This window comes from Manis javanica, chromosome 5, assembly GCF_040802235.1.
Source record: "Manis javanica isolate MJ-LG chromosome 5, MJ_LKY, whole genome shotgun sequence".
Lineage (NCBI taxonomy): Eukaryota > Metazoa > Chordata > Mammalia > Pholidota > Manidae > Manis > Manis javanica.
The window spans coordinates 4868483-4891020 of record NC_133160.1 but is presented as its reverse complement, the minus strand read 5'-3'; the positions used below and the strand labels follow the sequence as shown (position 1 = coordinate 4891020).

At 55.9% G+C, this 22538-nt stretch overlaps 1 protein-coding gene across 1 annotated transcript; it reads right to left on the bottom strand.

Moving 5' to 3' along the window:
* Positions 1-13022: 13022 nt before the first annotated feature.
* Positions 13023-20602, bottom strand: ZBP1 (Z-DNA binding protein 1). Its single transcript, XM_073238045.1, is given in 10 exon segments — positions 13023-13968; positions 14674-14725; positions 14727-14851; positions 14854-15042; positions 15594-15603; positions 15937-16133; positions 17357-17528; positions 18632-18759; positions 18762-18818; positions 20587-20602. Coding segments are annotated over 10 exon segments (1359 nt in total). The 3' UTR covers positions 13023-13555.
* Between the last annotated feature and the right edge of the window lie 1936 nt (positions 20603-22538).

The following is a 22538-nucleotide window of genomic DNA, read 5'->3' as shown; positions in this document are numbered from 1 at the left end:
CTCAAGTACCTCTAGTTGTTCATTCCTTCATTCATTCAATGAATGCCACCCTATGCTTGACAAGGCTGAAGTTTGCATGATAAATACTACAGCTTCTGGAATCCTGGGGCAAAACAGACCGACTAGGGGAGACAGAGCCGAACCATAAATAGAGAAACAGATGTGGAGATTATAGGGTGGACAACCTCCCTGGGAGGGGATGGGGAGACGGAGCGAGAGGTGACTTTAGGAGGGAGAGACAGGAGACAGGAGAGCGCCCTCTGAGTGCAGAGATGGGGGGAAGTGGGGGATGAGGCCTGTAGAGAGCTGGAAACAGCCCTGGGGCAGAGGGCAGAGGGCAGAGGGCGCAGCAGTGCGAAAGGAAGGCCAGGGGAGCAGGAAGATGGCTGGGGCTGGAACAGAGGGCCACCTTGAAGGCAAGTGGGTCAGAGGCTCTGTCACGGGGGCCCAAGTCAGGGAATTTAAGGGGAGGGGGATCTACATCCGCTCTTACCCAGTGTGTTGCACCCCGTGACTGATATCTGGCCACTTCCCAGTGGCTACAGGATGGATGGTAAACAGCAAACACCCAGGACCCCGTGGGCTGGAAAGCTTTCTCAGACCACCTGAGCTGCTTTTCCTGCACATGGGGCAGGCTGTTCACGTCCCCAGCCAAGGGCTGCCCTCAGCCTGTGACTGTTGAGGCTCGTGGCTGAAATCCCTCACCGCCCTCACCTCCTGGCTGGAGGCAACTCCATCTCAAGGTTATCGATGGGCATGCTGTCCTGGCTCCCAGAGTTCCCTGCTGCCTGCGGGGGAAACCTGCCCTGTTGGGGGGTTGAACTCACAGACCTGGAGATGGATAGGATGTTGGTGGTGAGGCAAAGAAAAACCAAAGACAACCCCTAGATTTTGGACTTCAGCTAGCAAGTGGGTATAGGTTCCTGAGCAGAAAACAATGGGGGTAAAGCCTGGGGTGGGGGTGGCTGTCCACGTTAAGACGAGAGGCTGGGGCACATCTGAGAGAGGCTGCCACCTCGCAACTCCCTGTTGTACCTCCCTCCCAGCCTTGCATCGTCCAGAAGCAAGGCTCTCTGGGGCCTGGCTACTGCGAAGGACAAAGCTGGCCTGAGTGACTTTGAGAGGGTGGCAAAGAGAGGCCAGGAGCCCGAGGCTGTGCCGATGTGGAAGGTGGGTGGATGGTGTTCACGCTTCAAAGTCCAGCCCTATGGCCTGTGACAGGAGCAGAGATCAGCATGCTGGCAGCTCTGCCCAGAGAGGCCTGCTTCCCAGCATGCTGGGGCACGGTCCAGGAGGAAGGGCCCGGTGGGGGTGTGAGCCCCGCCTTGGAGGTAGCGGCTGAGCTGCCTGTGTAGCACACGGCCCGTGAGCGCCTGGCCCCTGGAAGGACTAGCCCTCAGCTCTTCCAGTAGCCCAGGGACGTTTGGGCCAGCCTCCCCACATCTGCCCTGGCTCACAGGCTATGGTGGGAATGAAGTGAGAGAGAACATGTGAAGGGCTTGAACGGGGCCTGGTGCCTTATAAGCATGTGAGAAGTGCAGACTGTTAACAGGTGGTGAAACTGAGGCCAGAGAGGATAAGTGATCAGACTGGGGCCTCTGATCGGTCCTCCTGAGCCTAGCCCTGAGCCTGGGTACTAAACCCCAGCTACTGTCATTGTTCTCATTACAGGCGGAGACACTCTGACCAGACCCCGCCTGAGGCCATGTAGAGAGGCAGGAATTGAACTCAGGTCTCTCAAACAGCAGCACGTGCTTAAAAACCACACAGTGCAATCCTTACTGCTTCCTCCTCATGGGCAGAAAAGACAGGCCTCACCCTAAGGCAGTACCCTTTGCATGATGCCCCATGGCACGCCTGGACATGGCTGTAGCCTGGGCAGTATCAGCAGAGGGGTAGGGCCAGGCTTGGTGTCCTGAGGGAGTCACAGGGAAGCTTGAGGACTCAAATCCTGCACGTTGCTCTACAGCTATGTGACCTGTGGCCGGTCACCTACCTAGTATGAGCTTGGCACCCCATCCCAACCCTGCATGGCCTGCACTCTTGGAGGGGCTATGTTCTGACTGGGGCCTGGCCTCGAGGTGAGAGCCATAGCTCCGAGGAGGTCTGTCCAGGGCTGAGCTCTGAGCTGGAGGAGCTGCCCTGCCTGGGTCCCAGCCCCTGGGGCTCCCAGCCTGTGAGCAAGCAGCCCCCTCCCCAGGAATGCCTCCAGACTCAGAACCAGCCAAGAAGCAAAGCCAGGACAGAGATGGATCTGGCACCTGCGGGGGTGCCATCCATCCAGCCTTGGGGAGTTTTGCTTCCCTGGCAGGTGGGGGACGGTCCACCCAGCGTCCCTTCACTGTCCCCTTCCCTGTTCAGACAGGGTTTATAGGACCTTGGTTTCATTTGCTTAAACCCTGAGCAGTGGAGGCAGAGCTCAGATGGGGTGGAACTGCCCCAGCTAAGCCAAAGCCAGGGTCTCTGCAGGTTTGGAAGTTTCCAGCAAGAGATCCAGCCTGAACTGGCTCCATTAACCATTCCCTGCCCACTGGAGACTCTGCCGGGGTGACTTCTCCAGGCCGCAGAAGGCCCAGGCCCCAGCATGACACCCAGCCATGGACATTCCTGTGGGGGTCCTGGAGACCTGCCCGGAGTGCGGGCGGAGGGGGCTCCCGGGTTGCGCCACTTCCCTCACGCTCCTTCCAGAACCAAGCCGGGTGGGATGGAGTTGGACAGGAGACAGGGGCTGGTGCCTGGAAGCTGGGCCGTCCCAGAGACACCCAGCTGACCGTGAAGAGGGCCGGGTCCCTCGGAGCCCTGGTCCCTCTGCTTATTCACTAAACACCTACTGAGTCCCTGGTGGTGTGGGGTGTGCTGGACTCAGACATGCAGGGGAGTGAGGTGACGGGGGTCAGGTGGGAAGGGAGACGCTCCTGGCTGCTGAGCACTGGCTGCACACCAGCACGGTCCCAGGCGCTCAACACCTGCTCACCTGACGCTCTCCCTGCTTGGGGGTTAAAAACTATCATTATCTCTGCTTCGGGGTGGGGGCACTGAGGCGAGCCAGGTCCGCTCCTTGCCCAGGGTCCCATGCTGGTGGACGGCAGAGCAGGGGTGAGCCGTGCATCTGGCTCCAGGGCCTGAGCTCGAGCCTACCCATGGGGTAGAGTTGGAGGTGGACATGCCCCCCTCAGGGACCTCAGTTCAATGGCCTGTTTGCCCCAACATGGGACTGTTGGGGACGCCTGGGGATGTTCAGGTCCCAGGGGCCACCTGGGACCAGGACCCAGACCCGACAAAAGAACTGGAGGGAGGGAGGGAGGGACTTCCCGGGAGGGGCCCTGATGGTAGGTGGAGAACCTTGCCATGAGGGCCCGTCGTGAGTCGAAGCCGCCCACGCCCATGGCCTCCGTGGCCCCAGGCCCCAGCACAGCCAGCTGCCTCCAGTGGAGACCGACCGACAGCTGAGTGCCAGCGCCAGGGTCCCACGTGGCCTCTGTGGGGGTCGGGCGACTCTCAGCAGGGAGAGAGGCGAGCTCCCCACCTGCAAGAGGGACACCTGGGCTAAGGCCAGGAGCCACGTGAAGAGGCAGGAAGGGTATCCCATGAGAGGGAACAGCATCGGCAACAACTCACACGCAAGGGCGAGGCTGAGGTGCTCCTGGAACTGGAGAGGGCATGAGAGTCCCCAACCCTTGTCCCCGAAAGTCCTCAACTGTCCCACATCCCACACTGGAGGGACAGGCAATTGGGCAGGTTCCTGAGGGATGTGTCCACCTCCATCTCCCTCCCAGTGGTGTGTCTGGTGGCAGAGCTGGAGCAGGCGGGCAGCAGGGAGATGAGGTGGTGCGGCTGCAGGGCCCAGGGCACTGTGCCTGGGGCTCTGGCAGGGACCTAAGACCGGGGGGCCCTGGAGCTCCCTTCCGAGGTTATGCCCTCGCACCCAGGAGGAGTGGGAGCACCTCAGAGCAGCAGGACGGGCAGCCCCTGCCCTTGCCCACCCTTCCCCAAGGGGGAGCAGGCTGGAAGGGAACCAGGTGGGCAGAGGCTGGGGCCAGGCTCGGGTGTGCAGGCAATGGGACTGGGACTGAGGTTCAGGGCCAGGGCAGAGAGGAGGTTTGGCCTGGACCTTGAACGTCAGCAAAGGAGAGAGCAGGTCAGGAGAGGAGGGGCATCCCCCACTCAGTCAGAAAATCTCTGGACCATCTATGCCACGTCCAACCCCTGGCAGTTCCCTGAGGTGTCCCGTCTGAAGCCAGAATCAGCCAGAAAAATCAATGCTTAACCCGGTAACTCCAACAGGGACATCGGCCACCACGTTGGCACTTGGAGTGGGGCCTGGGTTTTTGTAAATACCCCAGCCTGGAGCAAAGTCCCTGCCAAAGCCCCCCACTGTTCACGTGCAAGGCACTCTCTCGACTCCACGTGGGGGTGCTTGGCAGCTGGGGCCAGAGGAAAGGAGCTGCTCCTTCTCGGTCCTGAGCCACTGGTCCCAGACCTAATGGGATGTGAGTCGCCGACTGGCCCAGCGCTGCCCACAGCAGTGCCTGGGGAAGGGCTGTGAATGCTGACCCTGGGCCAGCCCCACCCTACCACAGTGGCACCTCTGTGCCAGGGGCCCTGGAACCAGCCTCGCTGTGGAGTCCACACTAGGGTCTGAGGATGGTCAGTATAGGCTGGTCCCAGAGATGCGCCCCTTGGGAAGACCTCCAATGCCTTGGCCTGAACCCCAAGGGACCCATAAAGTATGGGGTGGAGCTTATAGGACAGAGAGATAAATAACTCAGGGAAGGGCCCAGGAAGGCCTCATGGTGGAGTTGGAGGTTGGATGGGGCCTGCACAGTGAGACAGGCGGGCATGCAGGTGGAGGGCAATGCCCAGGCGAAGGCCCAGAGGCTGGAGCCAGTGCCCCTGGACTGGGCTAACCAGGTCTGGGGAGCAATTCGGGAGTAGGGGGTGGGGACGCAAGGGAGTGAAGACATGAGTGGGGCCCGATTTTCAAGGGCTGGAACGACAGGAAATCGCCCAGATTTCCAGCCCCCTCCAGGCATCAGCCACTTTCGGGGTTTACTCACTCATGGCTTCTTTCCCTGAAACATATATTGTGTCCTAACTTGTGGGCCAGATACTGTTCTCAACACCGAGGAGACAGTGGAGGCACTGACAGACAAGGCCTCTGCCTAGGTGGATGAGAGAGTCTTGCAAGGAGAGAGAGACTGTGCTTAAAGTGACAGGAAATGTAACGAGGGCCGATTACTCAGAGTGCTCTGAAGGAGTCAGAACCCAGGAGGGGTGACAACGAGTGCCTGGGTGACAAGGAGGGCCTCTCTGAGGAGGGGACATTGGAAATGAGACCCAAAGATGAGCCAGCCAGCAAAGACAGAGAAAGGAAGTCAGAGGATGTACATGTGCAAAGGCCCTGGGGCAGGGAGACTTGAGACAATTCAAGGCTGGGGAGGCTGGGGCAGAGCAGGGAGATAAGAAAAGGCTGGGAAATGAGGAGGGCCCAGTGGGGTGAGGTCGGTCCTCCACGCCAGGTTAGGGGGAGTTTTGAGCAGTGAGCTTTTCAACAGAGGAGATTCTGATAAGATTTACATGAAAAGCAGATTCTGGGGCCCCACCCTGACCCAGTGGACTGAAATGTGCAGCGGGGGGAAGCGCTAGGAATGTGCCTGTGCAGACACACGGGTGTTTGAGACTTTGCTGGACAATGTCATCTCAACAAGGGCATGGTGAGAGGGAGAGAGGAAAACAGATGGGTACCCAGAGACGAAAAAGGAAAATCAGACGGAAAGATGCAGAGAGAGGCAGGCGGCAGGAGACAAGAGCTGTCAGGGCTCCAGGTGCTGACCTGGGGTGAGCAGGAGGGCGGTGTATGGGCAGGAGCCCCATGGGGACAGGGGTCTCAGAGAGGGCTGGCAAGGGGCCAGGACAGATGAGTCCCAGTGGCCCCGGCAAGGACTGGGTAAGAGGCACCCACAGGTCACGGAGCACACAGGTTTCTGGACGGAGGGGGTAGTTGTGTAGAGCTGTCACCCCTGCTCTGCAGAGGAACAGCCGAACTTGGGAGTTGGGGGTTCACAGAGAGAGACTGGGGGCAGAGGGGCGTCTTAGAATCCAAAGCTCCAGCCCTGAAAGGGCCCTCAGGGAGCATCCGCCGCCCCATGGGTCCTGTGCTGAGTTAAGGCAGAGAAATCGGTCTTATGACCCCTGTCCCCGGCCCAGCGAATTCCAGGCTTGGGCTCCATTTGCAGAAAGAGAAACAAAGAAAGAAACAGGGGTGCCACCTGGTGGCCAGAGCCACGGCTGCGGCGCAGGTCAGGGTCCGCCGTGCCCAGGGCACAGGAGGCCGGCCTCTGCAGGTCAGCTGGGCTCCTGGAGGTATTTGTAGCTACTCAGTTAACACTTGTGCCCTGCAGATAAAGTCGAAGGCCTGGATAAGGCCAAAAGAAGCCATCCACCTGGGGTGTCGCCGCCAGAGCGAGGATTTCTTCAGTTGTCCACTGACTTCTCTCACCTTTGTCCCACATCCAGGTATTCTTTAACCTAAAAAGTGAACCATACCCCAGAGAGTTCGGTGACCCAAGGGATTGCTCCCCCACACCCCGAGGTGATGCATCTCTTTCTGTGTCAGTGATTATTCTTTTACAACATGATCTAAACAGCAGCACACACCCTTTGGGTGGGGCTGGCGTGACTCAGGGCGGCCGGGCACCTGCACGTTAGATGCATGGGAGCAAAGAAGTGAGCTTTCCAGGGTTTTTGGTTTTGTTTTTGTTTCCCTTGAAGAACATTGAAACTTCAAAGCCTTTGGCACCGTGATGAGAAGGGGGTTTTGTTAAATCCACATCTGGGGACAACTATCCGTGTGCTGGGGACCCAGTGCACCCCAGTTTCCTGCTGTCTGCTCACTGGCGGCCCCACCCGGGCTCCGCTAGGAGCTGGAGGCTTCTAATGGACTGGAACGGACACTCAAGGGTTGCACACACAGTGGGGAGCCCTGGGATCTTGGGCAGTGAGCTTGCTCCTCTGAGCCTCGTTTTCCTCATCTCTGAGATGGACAAAATCCCAATTTTGGGGCCAGCGCTTGGTAAATATCAGCTTCTGTTACATTCGGGTGACATGGGCTGTGGAGGGACAGCTCTGAGATCAGATCAGCATTCAAATTCGGATGCACCAGCTACAGGGCTGGGGCGAACTCTGGAACCATCTGGTCTGTTCTTGTCACCTGCAGACAGGCCCAGCATGCCTCCTAGGGGCCCTGGAAGGGCCTGAACTGCAGGATGCCACTCGTTAAGTTGTGCCACATTAGACCCAGGGTTTGCACTCAATGTGGCTGTGGCTCTGTGGGGAGCCATCAGCACAGTGGTGACAGCCGTGTCTACGGATGTCACCACTGAGTGCCCTTGGCATGCCAGTGCTGCCTTGGTTTTCCTCATTAAACCCTCCTTTTTTTAGATGAGTAAACAAGGCTGGAAGGCATTGAACAATGCTTCCAAGGGACCCGTAAGTGGCTGAGTGGGAGGGATTGCTCTGTCTGGAGGCCCTGCCCACCTATGCCAGGGGGACTGAGCTGTGTGTGCACTAGAGGGTCAGGGTACAGAGGTCTGAAGTGGTAGGTCATTCAGGGCTTGCCACAGCCCAGAGGGGGAAGCTGCAGCCCACCAAGCGTGGACCCAGGTAACAGGGAGTAGTGTGGCTTCTGTTTTTGTCCAATTCCGGCCAGTTGTTAGATTAAAACTAGGTTTACAGCAGGAGTCAGAGGAGGAGGAAGGGTCGGGGAGGACAAGACATAGAGGAAGAGATGGCCTCTGAGATGTGGGTGGCTCGGGATTCTGGGTGATGAGGGCAGTTAGCGACAGCACTGAGGCAGGGACCTTGTGAGCCAGACACCACCTTCATTCTGAACACCATCTTGTGGGGGAGAACGCTGAGCCTATTTTACAGATCTGGAAACCTAGGCACAGACAGGGTAGGCACCTGCCAAGGTCATACAGCTGGAAAAGGGTGGGGCTGAACTTTGACCCAGGGTGACCCGAACTTGTTCTCTTAAGCCCCCCCCTGTTGCATAGACGTGAGTGCTGAGCCAGAGTGAGAACATGAGGGCTGACTGTGTGCTCAGGTGGGGTGGGCACCCTTCAGGTCCTGAACCACTCATCCATGGGGCCCCAACCCCACCTCCCCACTAAGAACAGAGGCATTTCCCAAACACCATGTGGGCCTTCCTTGCACAAAGGATTTCTCCTACCCCTGAGGGTGGCCTTCAGTCACTTTGCCTGCTGGGTTTAATCCTATGGGGCTTTTCCCTGGCTGTATGACTTTGGGCAAGTAGCTCAACCTCTCTGTGCCTCAGTAGTTTCACCATGTAAAATGGGGTAAGAACCCCTTTTTGCATTGCCTAGATGGGAAACTTAAGTGGGTTGGCACAAGCAGGAGCCTGAAAAACATCAGCTACAGGGGCTCAGGGCTCTGATGCTGCCGGGCGGTTTGCAGGAAGGTGTCTTGGGGCTCCCACAGGAGCCTGACTGGGGACTTCCGGGGGTCCCACCTTACGGGGTGTCCCGTGTGAGGGAAGAAAATCAAGCCCTGCCGGGAGCTAGGTTTTCGACTGTGGAGCGCTGGCATCAGTGGGAAGGGGACCCTGGTGGCAAGTTAGTGCAAAGCTGACACCTGGGATCTGTGGATGGGCTGTGGGCGCTGTGCACCACCCAGAACCACGGGGAAATATGGTGTGTCTGCCCACTTTCGGGCAAGGAAGGGGGAGGCATCTGCGCCCGACGTGCCCCCAGGTCCCAGGTTAGGATCCCGGAAGGTCACAGCGCAGCAAGAGCTGCTTCCGACCAGCGTGCAGGCAGCACGCAGCCGGCAGAGGGCGCTCGGCCCAAGGCTGTGACAGGCTGAGGCTGCGAGCGGGCTCCGCGGGCGGCTGCGCAGGCCGAGGCCGGCCAGGACCTGCTGGCACCCGGCTGGGCTGGGGCTCCTCGCCCCTCAGTCACCCTCCTGCCACAGACACCAGGCAAAGCGCGGTGCTAGGTGGGGGGCAGCTCCTGTCTGAGGTGTCACGACCACCGCTGCGGTCCAGCGCTGCCCTGGGTGGGCCCTTGCGGTGCAGGCCTGGACATCCCAGGTGGAGGGGCTTCCTGGGGAATAAATAGCCCTGCCCAGGTGCCTCCCCCAGAGACTGTCATCAGCCTGGGGTGGACCTGGGCATCAGCATTCGTTAGACCCTCCGGGGCGGAGCATCATGGTGTAAAATTTCCTTTACCTTCCACAAAGAGTTCTGAGGGGAAGTTGCCATCCTTATTTCTGCCCATTTTACAGGGGAAGAAACTGAGGCTCAGAGGTGACTGGTCAGCCCCCAGCACCCTATCCGATTCCCCTGCCCTCTGGACTTTGCCACCGTTTCAAGGCTGGGCTGCTTCTCCAGCAGCGGGTGAAGATGGCTGGTAGCAGCACAGACGACAGGTGGGGGCGGCAAAGGGAATGGGCAAATGAGGGACCAAGGGAGAGCTGGGCCGGTCACTGAGTCCCAAACAGCTTCTTCAGCAGCATGCGTGAGAGCGCTGGCTTAGGAGCCCAGTGGCCTTGCTTCAAACCCTGCCTCTATCCCCTGGGCATCTACCTTACCTCCCTGGACCTCAGTTTACTTCTCTGGGCAATGGGCTCCCTGAGACTCATCCAAGACTGGCTATACTGCATCTCCAGGTTATTTGCCTGGAGAACCCTTAGTTCACAGAACCTCTTGCAGATGGAATATTTTCACAGAGTACAAATGCTGGGCCTGCCTGTCCCTCTCCCCATCCATGCAGCATGGCTGCCCTTGGGTTGGTGGCATCCTGGTTTCATCCATCTGAGTGAGGATCCTGGTAGATATCAGTGAGCCTCTGGGAGGAGGCCTTATCCTCTGGGCCAGAAAAATCTGACTCAGAAGCTGGAAGGCTCAGCCCTTGGTGTGGATTCCACTTTTCAGCTTGGGCATGTCATTTACCCTTCCTTGGCCCTAATGTCCTCATGTGCTTAAGAGGAGGATTAAAGGATGCTTAGAAAATGCCAAGATATGGAAGCAACCTAAGTGTCCATCAGTCAATGAATGGATAAAGAAGAGATGGTGCATATATACAATGGAATATTATTCAGCCATAAGAAGAAAACAAATCCTACCATTTGCCAACAGCATGGATGGAGCTAGAGGGTATTATGCTCAGTGAAATAAGCCAGGTGGAGAAAGACTAGTACCAATGATTTGACTCATTTGTGGAGTATAACAAACAGGCAAAACTGAAGGAACCAAAACAGCAGCAGGCTCACAGACTCCAAGAAGGGACTAGCGGTTACCAAAGGGAAGGGGTGGGGAGGGTGGGTGGGGAGGGAGGGAGAAGGGGATTAAGGTGTGTTCTGATTAGCACACATAGTGTATGTGGGTCACTGGGAAGGCAAGTATAGCATGGAGAAGACAAGTAATGCCTCTATAGCATTTTACTACACTGATGGACAGTGACTACAATGGGGTGTGTGCGGGGGACTTGATAATATGGGTGAATGTTGTAACTACAGTGTTGCTCATGTGAAACCTTCATAAGATTGTATATCAATGATACCTTAATGAAAAAAAGAAAGAAGGAAGGGAGGGAGGGAGAAAGGGAAGAAAGAAAGAAAAAGAAAAAGAAAGAAAGAAAATGTCAGGTGCTCAGTAGGTCTTCATGAGTCTCTGACCCCTCCAACTTCAGGGGTGAGCCCACATTAGCTGCAACCCATCCCCATCACCAACTGGAGACAGTAAATCTTGGGGTGGTTCAGAAGTTACTTTTGCTCCCTGTGGGGATGTGAGGTCTGGAACCACAGCAGCCACTTTGTCACCATAGGACAGACCTCCTGTAGTTGGAGAGTCTCCATAAGGAGCCTGAGAAAGCTGAGTCTGTGGGGGCCAAACAAAGAGATGAAGGGACAACACGTTCTTGGCCATATTGTTTGAGCTGCTGGGTGAGGTCTGATGATAAGAGCCAAAAAAACACCCATCCATATATATAACAGTACTGTTTTTTAATTCAAAAGTTCTAATGAATCTGTAATATGCCCACCTACAGTTCTTAAATGCAAACATTTAAAAAAATCTTCTCAGTATCATTTTTCCCATTGAAGATTTCATGCCCACCTTCCCCCAGCCTCCCATTCTAGACCAGACTGAGTTGTTTTCTCAGTTTTCTGCACAGTATCAGAAACCAGACGCCCTATGCTGGGTTTTTCCTCTCTGGTCTTTCTCTGTGTGCCCCTTGGTTTAAGAGAGGGTGTCCACCTGTCTGTATCTTCTTGAGAAAGGGGTATGAAAAGAAAGTCTTTGGGCCATTTCCCTCGAAAATGTCCTATTGACCCTCTCCTGATGAGTACCCCTCAGGGAGGCGGCAAGACCCGGGTGAAAAGCATTTCCCCTGAGAATTCCCAAGGCTGGTCCTCCGCCGTCCAGGCTGATATGGAGCCATCCAATGTCACTTGAACTCCAACATAATTTTTTATATATGGCTCATTTTTGTTTAATGTCTGAAGGCCATTTGCATTGTCTTTTTATCCTGAGTTTTTTTTGAAATTTCGTTCGAATAGTTTCCTTCATTGAGGCTTTTATAGTCACAGTGCCAAGTATTAGGAGGGTTTTTCCATCTGGAAATTCAGGGTCTTCCATTTTGGGACTTGTTTTATATTTTTTGTTTGCCTGTTTGCTGTAATGACAGAGCTTTGAAGTTTTCTCCTGTTCATTGCATTTTCTCTAGTTTTTCACAGTTCCCATAATTTCAGAAGCTTTTCTCAAATGTCTGTGAAAATATCATTTTTTAAAAAGTCAATTTGAGGAGGGTTTACTTATGACCCGCATCGATGTTTCACCACACACACTCCCCAGTTGAAAGCGCACACGTCCACTGATGGCAGCTTGCCCCCGCGAACATTGCATGACGGAAGCAGAAGAGCAGTTCTTGGTGTTGCACAAAATGGAGACAAAGGCACAGAAAGGGTGAAATGATTGTGCACCTACATAAACCCACGGTATGACTCAACTCCACTGCTGCCCCTCAGAGGAAGGGCCTCCTGTTCCCTTTGCTAAAGAAAGTCCTTCTGTGTTTGGGGAATCCTAGGGGGAGACACCCGCGTGCCATTCCCGAGGTGCACACATGACTTTGCCAGTATAGCATCCTTTCCTCTCCTTCCTGGGGAAAGGGGCACGTGGCTGACCTCACCTCCTCCACCATGGGGAGTACGAACTGACCCCACATTTGCCAATCGGAACACTCCTTTCTCCCCGATTGGTTCAAGGATCAGTGACTCCTGCCCGACCAGCCCTCCCTGAGACGTTCTATCAGCAGTCCTGGGCTTGAAGAATTCTCTTTCTGCTAAACCCACATAAGCCTTGGGTGGCTGGTGACCACATGGAGAGAGTCTCTCAGAGAGATAGAAGGAAGAGGCCTGATACCAATGACTGAGCCCTGGATCCAGCCATTCCTGAAGGTAGGTATCTTGATTTCCCAGTTGTAAATAGATTCCTTCTTTTAAGCCTGCGTAAGCTGGGTTTCTGTCACTTGTAGCCAAAATGCCCCTGAATCACTCCCTAGACTCTTTCTTGCTCTAAGCCTCTAAGCTTGGCTGTCTGCTACAGCCCCACACGTGAGTAGTCCCGTCTGGGCTCACCCTGAGTCAAGAAGAAAATCTGGGAAGAGAAAATAGAATTGCATGTGTGAGCAGATCATGGTGGTTTTGGAAAATCACTGCTGAATCACAAAGCAAGTTTCTTCTCCTCCTCCTACCCGCAACCCCACCCTGAGCATCAAGTTCAGGGTGCGCACGCTCCTCACCGAAGGCAAGCTGGGTGGGTGGGTGGGGCAGTGCGAGCAGAAGGCTGGGGGATGGATGGACTTCATCATTCTGCGCAATGGGTGGTAGCTGGTTAATCACCTTCCTGAAGAGGCCAGTGTTGACCTTCACCTCCAGCCCCCATTAACTGCCAGCGATGCTTTGTCAGCATGTTTATGGCAAATTAATTATACAGAGAAGGGAAACGGCGCAGGGAAAACCAGCATCTGGCTTGGGCTGGTGGTGGGGGCTGAGGCTGAGTTCTGAGATGCATCTGGGCCCCCCACTGATGTGACTTGGTTAATTTGACCACAGACCTCAGAGAGGCAAGCCGTCAGTTTTCAGCCAACCACAGAGGGAAGACAATGCCAGAAGCAATGAGCAGAACTCAATTTCAAGCCCTTGACACCTGGCGGCATGTTTGTAGACTGGATACACAATGAGGGAAAGATCTGGTGGCCCCAGGTCATCGTGGTGGCTGAGATGACTTTTCCTTCAGTCCATAGGACAAGACCTCTTCCCTGCATAATGACCTCAACGTCTTCGCTGCATCGACCTGCCGAGTGTTCCTTTGAATACATGTTGGGTAGGGCTGTGCTTGTACAGAGCTCAGCGTCAAGTCCAAACTCCCAGAGCCCACCTAATCCTCACCAAAACTGCGGGAGCCCCAGGAGAGTATCATCCTCATTTTTACAGCTGGGGAAACAGAAGCTCAGAGCTGAGTGACAGGTTAGGTCGTTCAGCTAGGAAGAGTTGACCCCACACACTCAAACTCCAGAGTGGCTGCTCGCTGGGGTGACCCTCTCTGCCTCCTGGACTCTGAGGAATGGGGCCTCGTGAGTGAGTGTTGAATGGGCGGACGGACGGATGAGGGACGAGAGACCACGCAGGAGCCCTGGGGGGCCCCAGGCTCACCTGCGTCCTCTCCCAGCTCCCCAGGGTCCCGCCTGCTGTCCTCAGGCCCTGCAGCTCCTCCCGGACCAGCTGCCCCTGGCTGATGTCAAGCCACGCTGCTACTGTTGCCGATGGCAGTGTCCTCCAGGAAGCACGAACTGACACGGACTCTCTGGGCAACGTCCCCGTCTGCGTGAGGTCCTGGTTCTGGCATTCTAACGTCAAACAAAGTTTCTGGGCCGACAGTGGAGGCAGAGACTGTGGGTCAGCCGAGGAGAGAGATGTCAGGAGGGGTGTGGGGGCAGCTGTGCGGTGGCCCCAGAGCCCTGTCCCCCAGCCTGGCTTCCAAGCTCTCTGTGGCTGACTCCCCTCCTGAACGCCCTCCAGCGGCCCAGGCCCATGCTCAGCCCACAGCTGAGACTCGGTGCCTCACCTGCCTGGGCTGCCAGCTCCCTCTGCAGCCCGCCTACCCTGTTCCCTGCCCCCACCCCGGGCGGCAGTGCGGGTCCCACCTTCCCCTGCAGCCTCCAGCTCCTGGCCCTCCTCCCCCTCCGGCCTGCCTCTGGCTTGCCAGTGCTGCGCAAGATGCAGCCTGGGCCCTCAGGGTCACTGTCAGTGCTTAGTAGGGCACAGGTGCTCAGAGGCTCCTGTCCTCCGCCCTCCTTAGATGCCATTCCAGCCCAGCAGCAGCCTCTGTCTCCCCTTCTGCCAGCCCGGCCTCTGTTGCCCCAGGCCCACTGTGCAGGTAAGGAAACAGGTTCTCTGAGGAGGGCTGTAGGGGAGGGGAACCCCAGGGCTAGCTCTAAAAGCCCGCCTGCTCTACCCTATGCTATAGCCTGGGGTGGAAGGACAGGGATTTCCCATCATGCCTTTCTCTCACAAAGACTAGCTCAAGTTCTGTCCAGTGAGGAGCCGAAGAGGCTGGGGTGGGATGGGGACAGGATGGCCATGTGATCCCATTACCTGGGGGGCTGCCAAAGGGGCGGTGGGCAGGGCACTCGGCTGGTGGAGTGGGGGGCATGCAGTCTCATCTCGTTGCTGTGTCCCAGCTGCACCTGTCTGAATACACACCTCTCCATGTGGATGTCTGGGTTCCCCCAGGATCCAGCCAGGGGACTCTGAGTTGTAGGACCAGCGGCAACACTGGAGGGAGGGAGAGGGGAGCTGTCAGGCCTAGCAGGGGACACGGCAGTTCTGCCTCTGAGCCCCACCCTCTGGGTGCCCCCCACACAGAAAGCCCTGGCCAGACTGAGGGGAAAGCCTCTGAATTCTTCCTACACACCTGAGGAAGGGGACTGTCCATTTCAGGCTGTGGACAGGAGAGCAGGTGGGCTCAGCAGAGCAGTGGGTGGGGGGGGTCCCCAGGTTTTTACAACTGGTGACTGAGTGTCACTGGAGCCCTTGAAAACCAGAACAGTGAGCACACGCCTGCTGCCCCGTGTCCCCAGCCCTCTGAGTCCATGAGCAGGAAGGGCTAGCTGGTCTGTACTGTCCCTCCACGCTGAGCACTCTGACGTTACTTTGCTAAGCATGCGTTTTTATGGAGACCTTCCTGGTCTTGAACTTAAGGTAATGCTGTAAAAGTTTACTTTAAAATAAATGGGAATAGAACAAAAAGACAAACTATTTAACAGTCTCAAGTAGTTAATCAGACATGGGCATGGCCAAAATTAGGAAGGTGGAGGCTCAGAGACTAAAGTTGGGAAAAAGTTGATTTAGATTTTAAATCAAGAGATTCTAGAACCAAGATCATTTCACACTTGGGAACACTGAGGCCCAGAGCCAGGAAAGGGTCTCCTGAGGTCCCAGGGAGTATTCCAACTTTTAAGCTGATGCTCTCTCTCATGTCCACTGGCTGGACAGATAGGTGGCCCTGTCCCCACCCAGCAGTGTCTGTCATGGAGGGGGTGCTCAATGCTGGGGCACATTTCATCAAAACTAGGATGGCAGTGGTGAGGTGCATCCTAGTTTTGGAGACATTAAAATGTGGGAAAAAATAGTGTGTTTCAAAACAAACAAAATACTCCAGTGGGAAAACATATTGAATTGTTTCTCATGGGAAAAGATCAAGTCCCATTGAAAATGGGGCCAAAGGCATTGGAGGGAGAGGAAAACAGGAGAGGCTCGATCCAGGCACAAACGAAGACTTGGTCGGGGAGGATCTTAGAGACAGGAAGGCCGCCCTTTCTCCTCAGAGGCTTGAAGGGGTCAGGTGGCCCTGGAGGCCCCTTCTGCTCCTGTCTCTGAGGACTCACCGCTCTCCCTGGGCGCCGTTTGTCTCACAGTGACGTGCCCGTGTCCAATCTGAATGCCCCCGGAGTTCTCAGTGGAAATGCGGCTGTTTGGTCCCTTTTGACAGATCATGTTGATGGGATTCTGCTGGTAAACAACTGTAGTGGACTGATTCCTTCCCCCAGAATCTTCTGCAAAATAATATTCCACTCATTCCCTTTCCATCTCTCTAGGAGTCAGGGGTTCCAAATACCAGCTGGCAACACCAAAACCTCCTGGCGTTGTTAAAATTCAGATTCCCAGACTGGGGTGCTCAGTCAGCAGGCCAGAGGCAGGACCCAGGAAAGGGCATAGACCAAATGCCACAGGGATCTCAGATGAGCCTTGCTAGGATATTGGGGAGGCTGGTCACCCTGCCTGTGTGTCCTCTGCCAGCCCAGGAGGATCATGGGAGCCTGTCCACTCCCCTTACCCTCTGCCCCCTCACTGTGAGGCATCCACAGCCCTGACCACTGAGTTCCAGGAACCCCTCTTCCTTTAGCAAGGGCTGTCCACCACATAAGCTTTGTTCGACACACGTGGCATTTTTAAGAATTTGGATTTCTTACCAGTGCTTAACATCTAGCCGCTGTCACGCACTACTATCCTTGCCTGGATGCTGAAACCCCCCTGGGCACCAGGAACAGGGACATCAGACCCACACAGCCAGGCAGGCGCCTGACTGGGGCTTTGCTGACTCCACACATGGGCCACATTCCCACTCACACAGGCCCTCACCTCCTACCCTAAAAAGTATGTAAAATTACATTTTATGACAGTGTTGGAATAAAAACAAATATAATCTAGCCTGGAGTCATAATTAGCTATTACTATTACAATATTCATTTCTTCTGATTTTAAGAGAAATTAGAACATTTTCACGAATGCCCTAAAAGTACAGTGGGCTGTCAGCCCTGGGCTTGCTGCATGCAACGGATACGTTGGCCCTGGTCCTCTTCCCTGCACGTATCTGAGTCCAGCATTTTAAAGTTTTCCAGCAACTTTAAAACTACACTGGGCAAAGGGCTTACAGAAAACTGTCAGCAAACTCAGGCTGAGCCCTGTTCGCAGGGCTGGTGATTAAGAGGGAGCAGCCTTCCCTCCCAGCACCTTGCTTTCTGTAACTGCAGCCTCACACCACCACCAGGAAGCCCTCCTTGTTCATGCCTGCCAGCACACCTCTCCCTCCTGGAACCCCTTTCCAGTGACCGATTGGCAAGATTGCTGCAAGCTTCTGGGGGGGTCTGATGAGGTGGAGCAGTTTGCAGGGCACCCCACAAGGGCCAGTGTTGAGTATTATGGCTTGTCCTCACAGCTCTGTCCGCCCCTCCAACCCCTGGCCCTGTGCAGGTGTGCGCAGCAGGGAAGGGCCTACCTGACTGCTAAATTGTCAGTGTATTTGAATTCTGGTCAAGGTCCAGAAGGCGCCTGTTCCTCAAAGCACACAAGTCTCGCACGACTCCTTTCGTTGTTTTCATTCCCAGGGCCTGGGCAACGGCTGTGGCTTAACGGGGCCCATGGGCTTCCAGAAACCTGTAGGTCTTTTCCTCTGGGAGGCAGGATAGTGCATGGTTAGGGAGGACCCCTGGAGTTTGAATCTGCTCCATTGCTTACTAGCTGTGTGACCTTGGACAGACCCAGCCCCTCTGTGCCCCTGTCCTCAACTGTAAAATGGGCATAATAACAAGACCTCACAGAGGTTATTCTGAGGATCAGGGATGTACATGAAGTGCTCCAAGCAGGACCTGGCACGTGGTACTTGCACAATAAATGTCAACTATTGAGCCGTTAAATGATTTCTCAGCCCTTGAGCTTCTTCCACTGGGAAAACTGAGCTTCTTGCCTCTGAAGACTTTGTGGGAACCGCTTGGTGGATAGACCATGGCCCCCAAACACTTGTGCCGTCCCAAGGGCCAAAGGAAATGGGCTGATTGTCCTGGGAGCTGCAAGGAAACCAGGATGCTTATGCTGCTTTCTCAGCTGAGGGCCGGGTTTCCCTGAAACTGCGACTCCATCTTGCTGGGGGGTCATTGCTGGAGAAAGAAAGATGGGTCAGTGGGTGGAAGACCAGGAGAGGGGCAGGGACCCTCCACAGGGGGCCCCTGCACACACGTCCCAAACTCGGATTTTAGAATTAAACACACTGGCTTCAAATGCTGCCCAGCAACCTTCCAGAGGTGCGGCTTCCCTGCTGATTAACCCCAGGAGGAGTGGGTAGGATGCCATCCAGCCACCCCCGGGGCTGTGAGAGAGGGCGGTGAACCCTGGACACCACACCAGCCTCCTTGACACATGTCCACTCTTTGGGCCTGTGGGTTGTAGGATTAGGAAAAAGGGTCTTGTGTGGTTCTAAGTCTGTTCTATCATTATCACTGCTATTGTTATCATAATAATAATAATATTATTATGAATGTTTTGCTGGCATAAGGCTGAGTCCTTTGCACCTAATCCTCTTGCAACCCTATGAAGCAGCCCCATTATTATCTCCATGGGCCAGAAAAAGGAATTAAGGCACCGTGGGGGACATCATGCACCTGGAGGGGTGGAGCCCCTATTCAAACCCAGGCCCAGACCCCACTTGTCCGTGGCTGGGGCAGCTCATGCTGGCCTGTCTTCCCTTCCCCCAGCCCAGAACAGCAGGGGGACCCACCGCTCCAGCCCCATCCCCGCAGAGGTGCCACGTCGCCTGGCCTTCAAGGGCAACTTTCGACTCCTTCTTCAGGCGGTAGAGGACTTGGTGGAGCTTCTTCTTGAGCTCTTGGCAATCCCCTGCCAGCAGGCAGTCTTCACAGGGGAGCCAGCATCCCTCAGCACCTGCAGGGTCTTCTTTTCAGGGTCTGGGGGATGGAGAGAGGGGCAGGGAGAGAACCAAGACCCCCATCATAGAGTCTGGGCTGGAGGCCTGGGAGGCAGGCAGAGCCCCATGAGAGGGGTCCAGGGCAGCAGCGGGACAGAGACCCAACCAGACAGCCATTAATAATATCTCTGTTCAGTGAGGGGCACGTGGGCTGGTCAGAAATGGCTTTGACTGGACAGCGTGGTGGCCAGAGGAGGTGCCCTGGCCTTCCAAGTGTCCTCTGCCCCATGTGAGTGCTGGGGGGCGAGTGGGAAGCTCAGCTCTCAGATGTCCTCAGGGGGAGGGCAGTGAAGGGCAGCAAGATGGGGCACAGTCAGGACAGGAGAAGTGGGGGAAGAGGGCAAATCCCAGCGGGCTGGGGGCATGACCCTGCCTCCTGGGCTCACATCCACATCGCTAGTCATCCATGTCAGAAACCTCAGAGGCCTTCAGAAAGGGTCTTTCTCCCGATGCCCAATCGTGGAGACCTGGACGTACTGCTGCTGACTCCCTCTTGAATCCCTTTTCTTCTCTGCCTCTACTTCCCCATCCTTTGTCACTGTGCCGCAGATGGCAGCAATCCCACCAGCTCCTGTTGGGTTTCCTCTCATTCACCCTCTACGTGGCACCTGCCAACTGTGTGGCCTCATCTTCACACACCCTCAACTTCGCTGCAAGTGCCAACCCCTCTCTGCTCCTTCCAGCCCCACCTACCTCTGGGCCTTTGCATATGCTGTTCCCCCTGCCAGGAACACTCCTCCCTCTGTCTCCCCCTGTCTAAGGTCTATTCAATCTCCAGTTCTTGCTCAGACACCACCTCCTTGGGAAGCCAAACTGGGTGCCTTGAGTGGGTGGGGTGCTGTTTGTGTGGGGGTCCCCTGCAGAATGTCCCCAGGAGTCCTCTGCTGTGATTGCCTGGTCACTGTGGTACCTTGAATAAATGAGTGACTGTGTGAGTGAGTGAGTGGATGGCCTTGTCCACACCTGGAGAGATATCTGCCCCAAGGACCCTGGGTGGGGTGCAGGCGGCTTCTCCTGGGCCTGTTTCCCCACCCGAGAGGGGACCCTATGCAACATCCTGGAGGCCCAGGGAGGAACTCCCCAAATGGCCCCTGCTGCCCCCGGACAGGCTGCCACAGACCCGGGCCAGCTGCTCTGAGAGGGAGAGGACAGGCAGAGACAGGCAGATGTGGCTCCAGCAGAGTCCTGGGAGCAGGGGACAGCCCAGTGGGGGACACAGATGTCCTGGTGACAGTTTGGCCTGGGAGCTAGAGATGGCCCTTTGGGCAGCAGCCCAGTGTCACCAGGAAATGTCCGCTCCCAGAGCCCTGAAGCCCTACCTGGGGAGACCTGGGAGGGCAGCAGGCCTGTCCTGTGCCCTCCAGGTCCCCAGGGTCTCTGGGTGGCAGTGCTGTGGGGGAAGAGCTGACCCATGTGATGACAGCAGCCTGGGGCAAAGTGCAATTAGAACACCGGGGGGTGCCCACACCTTCACCCACCAAACTCCACCGCCAGTGCCGGAATCCATGGCCAAGACAGCACACCTGGTTTTGCCTTAATCTTGAAATGAGTTTTGATTCTTGGAAAGCCTGCTCCTGGGTGAGCCCCACCCACCTCCACTCCCTGGACCCCCAAGGAGAAGTGGGGTGGGGACTGTAAGTACAAGCCTAGCCCAGAGGATTGTGGGTATGTGGTGTGTGCCCCGGCTGCTGCCTCTGGAAATGGCGAGGTGTAAGTAGCAACCATAGGGAAAGGGAAACCTAGCCTACCGGGGACAAAGTTCATTTCAGCTACTGAGCGACTGGGGCCTGCATGCTCCCTGTAGGGTCAGACAGTGACCAGGAACCAGCCTGGTTGCTTGGACGGCACCCGCTGGCACCCCTCCCCAGCACTCCAGCCTTTTCTCCTTGTTTGAGCCCCAGCTCTGCCACTTACTGGCTGTGACCTCTCTGCCTCAGTTTCTCCATCTGTGAAATGGGGGTAATAGCAGCTGCTTCAAAGACTGTGCTGAGGAGGGGGAGCCAAGATGGCGGCGTGAGTAGAGCAGTGGAAATCTCCTCCCAAAAACACATAGAGCTATGAAAATATAACAAAGAAAAATCTTCCTAAAATAGAGACCACAGGACACAGGACAACATCCAGACCACATCCACACCTGCAAGAACCCAGCGCCTTGTGAAGGGGGTAAGATACAAGCCCCAGCCCGGCGGGACCCGAGCGCCCCTCCCCCCGGCTCCCGGCGGGTGGAGAGAAACCGGAGCAGTTTTTTTTTTTTGGCGAGCGCTTTTTGGAAGCCTTAGAGGGACGGGCCCCCGTTGCTGGGGAGGCAGGGTGGCGGGACCGGTGAGGAGGTGCCTGGGAACAGCGCCGGAGGACAAAGAATATCCCGCGTTTCTCCCTGCGAGACCTGGGGGCGGGTGCCTGAGACCGGTGCCTGAGGACGGAGGAGGTCGCGCGTTTTTCCCCTTTTTTTTTTTCTCTTTTTGGCAAGCGCTTTTTGGAAGCCTTGAAGGGACGGGGACCCCAGTGCTAGGGAGGCACGGTGGCGGGACTGGTGAGCGGGTGGCTGGGACCGGCGCCTGAGGACAAAGAATATCCCCCGTTTTTCCCTGCGGGACCGGTGGGCGGGTGCCTGAGACCGGCACTTGAGGACAGAGGAAATCGCGCGTTTTTCCCCTTTTTTTTTTCTCTTTTCTGCGAGTGCTTTTTGGAAGCCTAAAAGGGACAGGGACCCCGGTGCTAGGGAGGCAGGGCGGCGGGACTGGTGAGCGGGTGCCTGGGACCGGCACCTGAGGACAAAGAATATCCCGCATTTTTCCCTGTGGGACCGGTGGGTGGGTGCCTGAGACCAGCACCTGAGGACGGAAGAAATCGCGCGTTTTTCCCCTTTTTTTTTCTCTCTTTTTGCCAAGTGCTTTTTGGAAGCCTTGAAGGGACAGGGACCCCGGTGCTAGGGAGGCAGGGCGGCAGGACTGGTGAGCGGGTGCGTGGGACCAGTGCCTGAGGACAAAGAATATTGAGCGTTCCTTCCCTGCGGGACCGGTGGGTGGGTGCTTTTTGGAAGCCTTGAAAGGACAGGGACCCTGGTGCTAGGGAGACAGGGCAGCAGGACCAGTGCGCGGGTGCCTGGGACCGGCACCAGAGGAAAAAAAAAAAAATCGCGTGTTTTTTCTTTTTTTTTTCCTTTCTGTTCCCTCTCTCATTGTTGCTGTTGTTGTTTTGGTTTGGAGAGTGCTTTTTGGAAATCTTAAAGGGGCAGGACAGGTCACTTAGACCAGAAGCAGGGAATCTGGGGATCTCTGGGCACTCTAACCCCCTGGGCAGCAGGGAGCACAGAGGCCCCTTACGGAGATAAATAGTCTCCTGGCTGCTCCCCCTCTAACGGGGCTCCACCATTTTGGAGGAACAGCCCCAGCCAGGCCAAGCCCACAGCAACAGTGGAGATAAACCCCAAAGCAACTGGGCAGGAAGCAGAAGCCCTGTCTGCGCACAGCTGCCCAGCACAAGCCACTAGAGGTCGCTATTCTCCCAGGAAAAGGCTACAAACCAACAAGAAGGGAAGCTCTTCCAGCGGTCACTTGTACCAGCTCTGCAGACTATCTCTATCACCATGAAAAGGCAAAACTACAGGCAGACAAAGATCACAGAGACAACACCTGAGAAGGAGACAGACCTAACTAGTCCTCCTGAAAAAGAATTCAAAATAAAAATCATGAACATG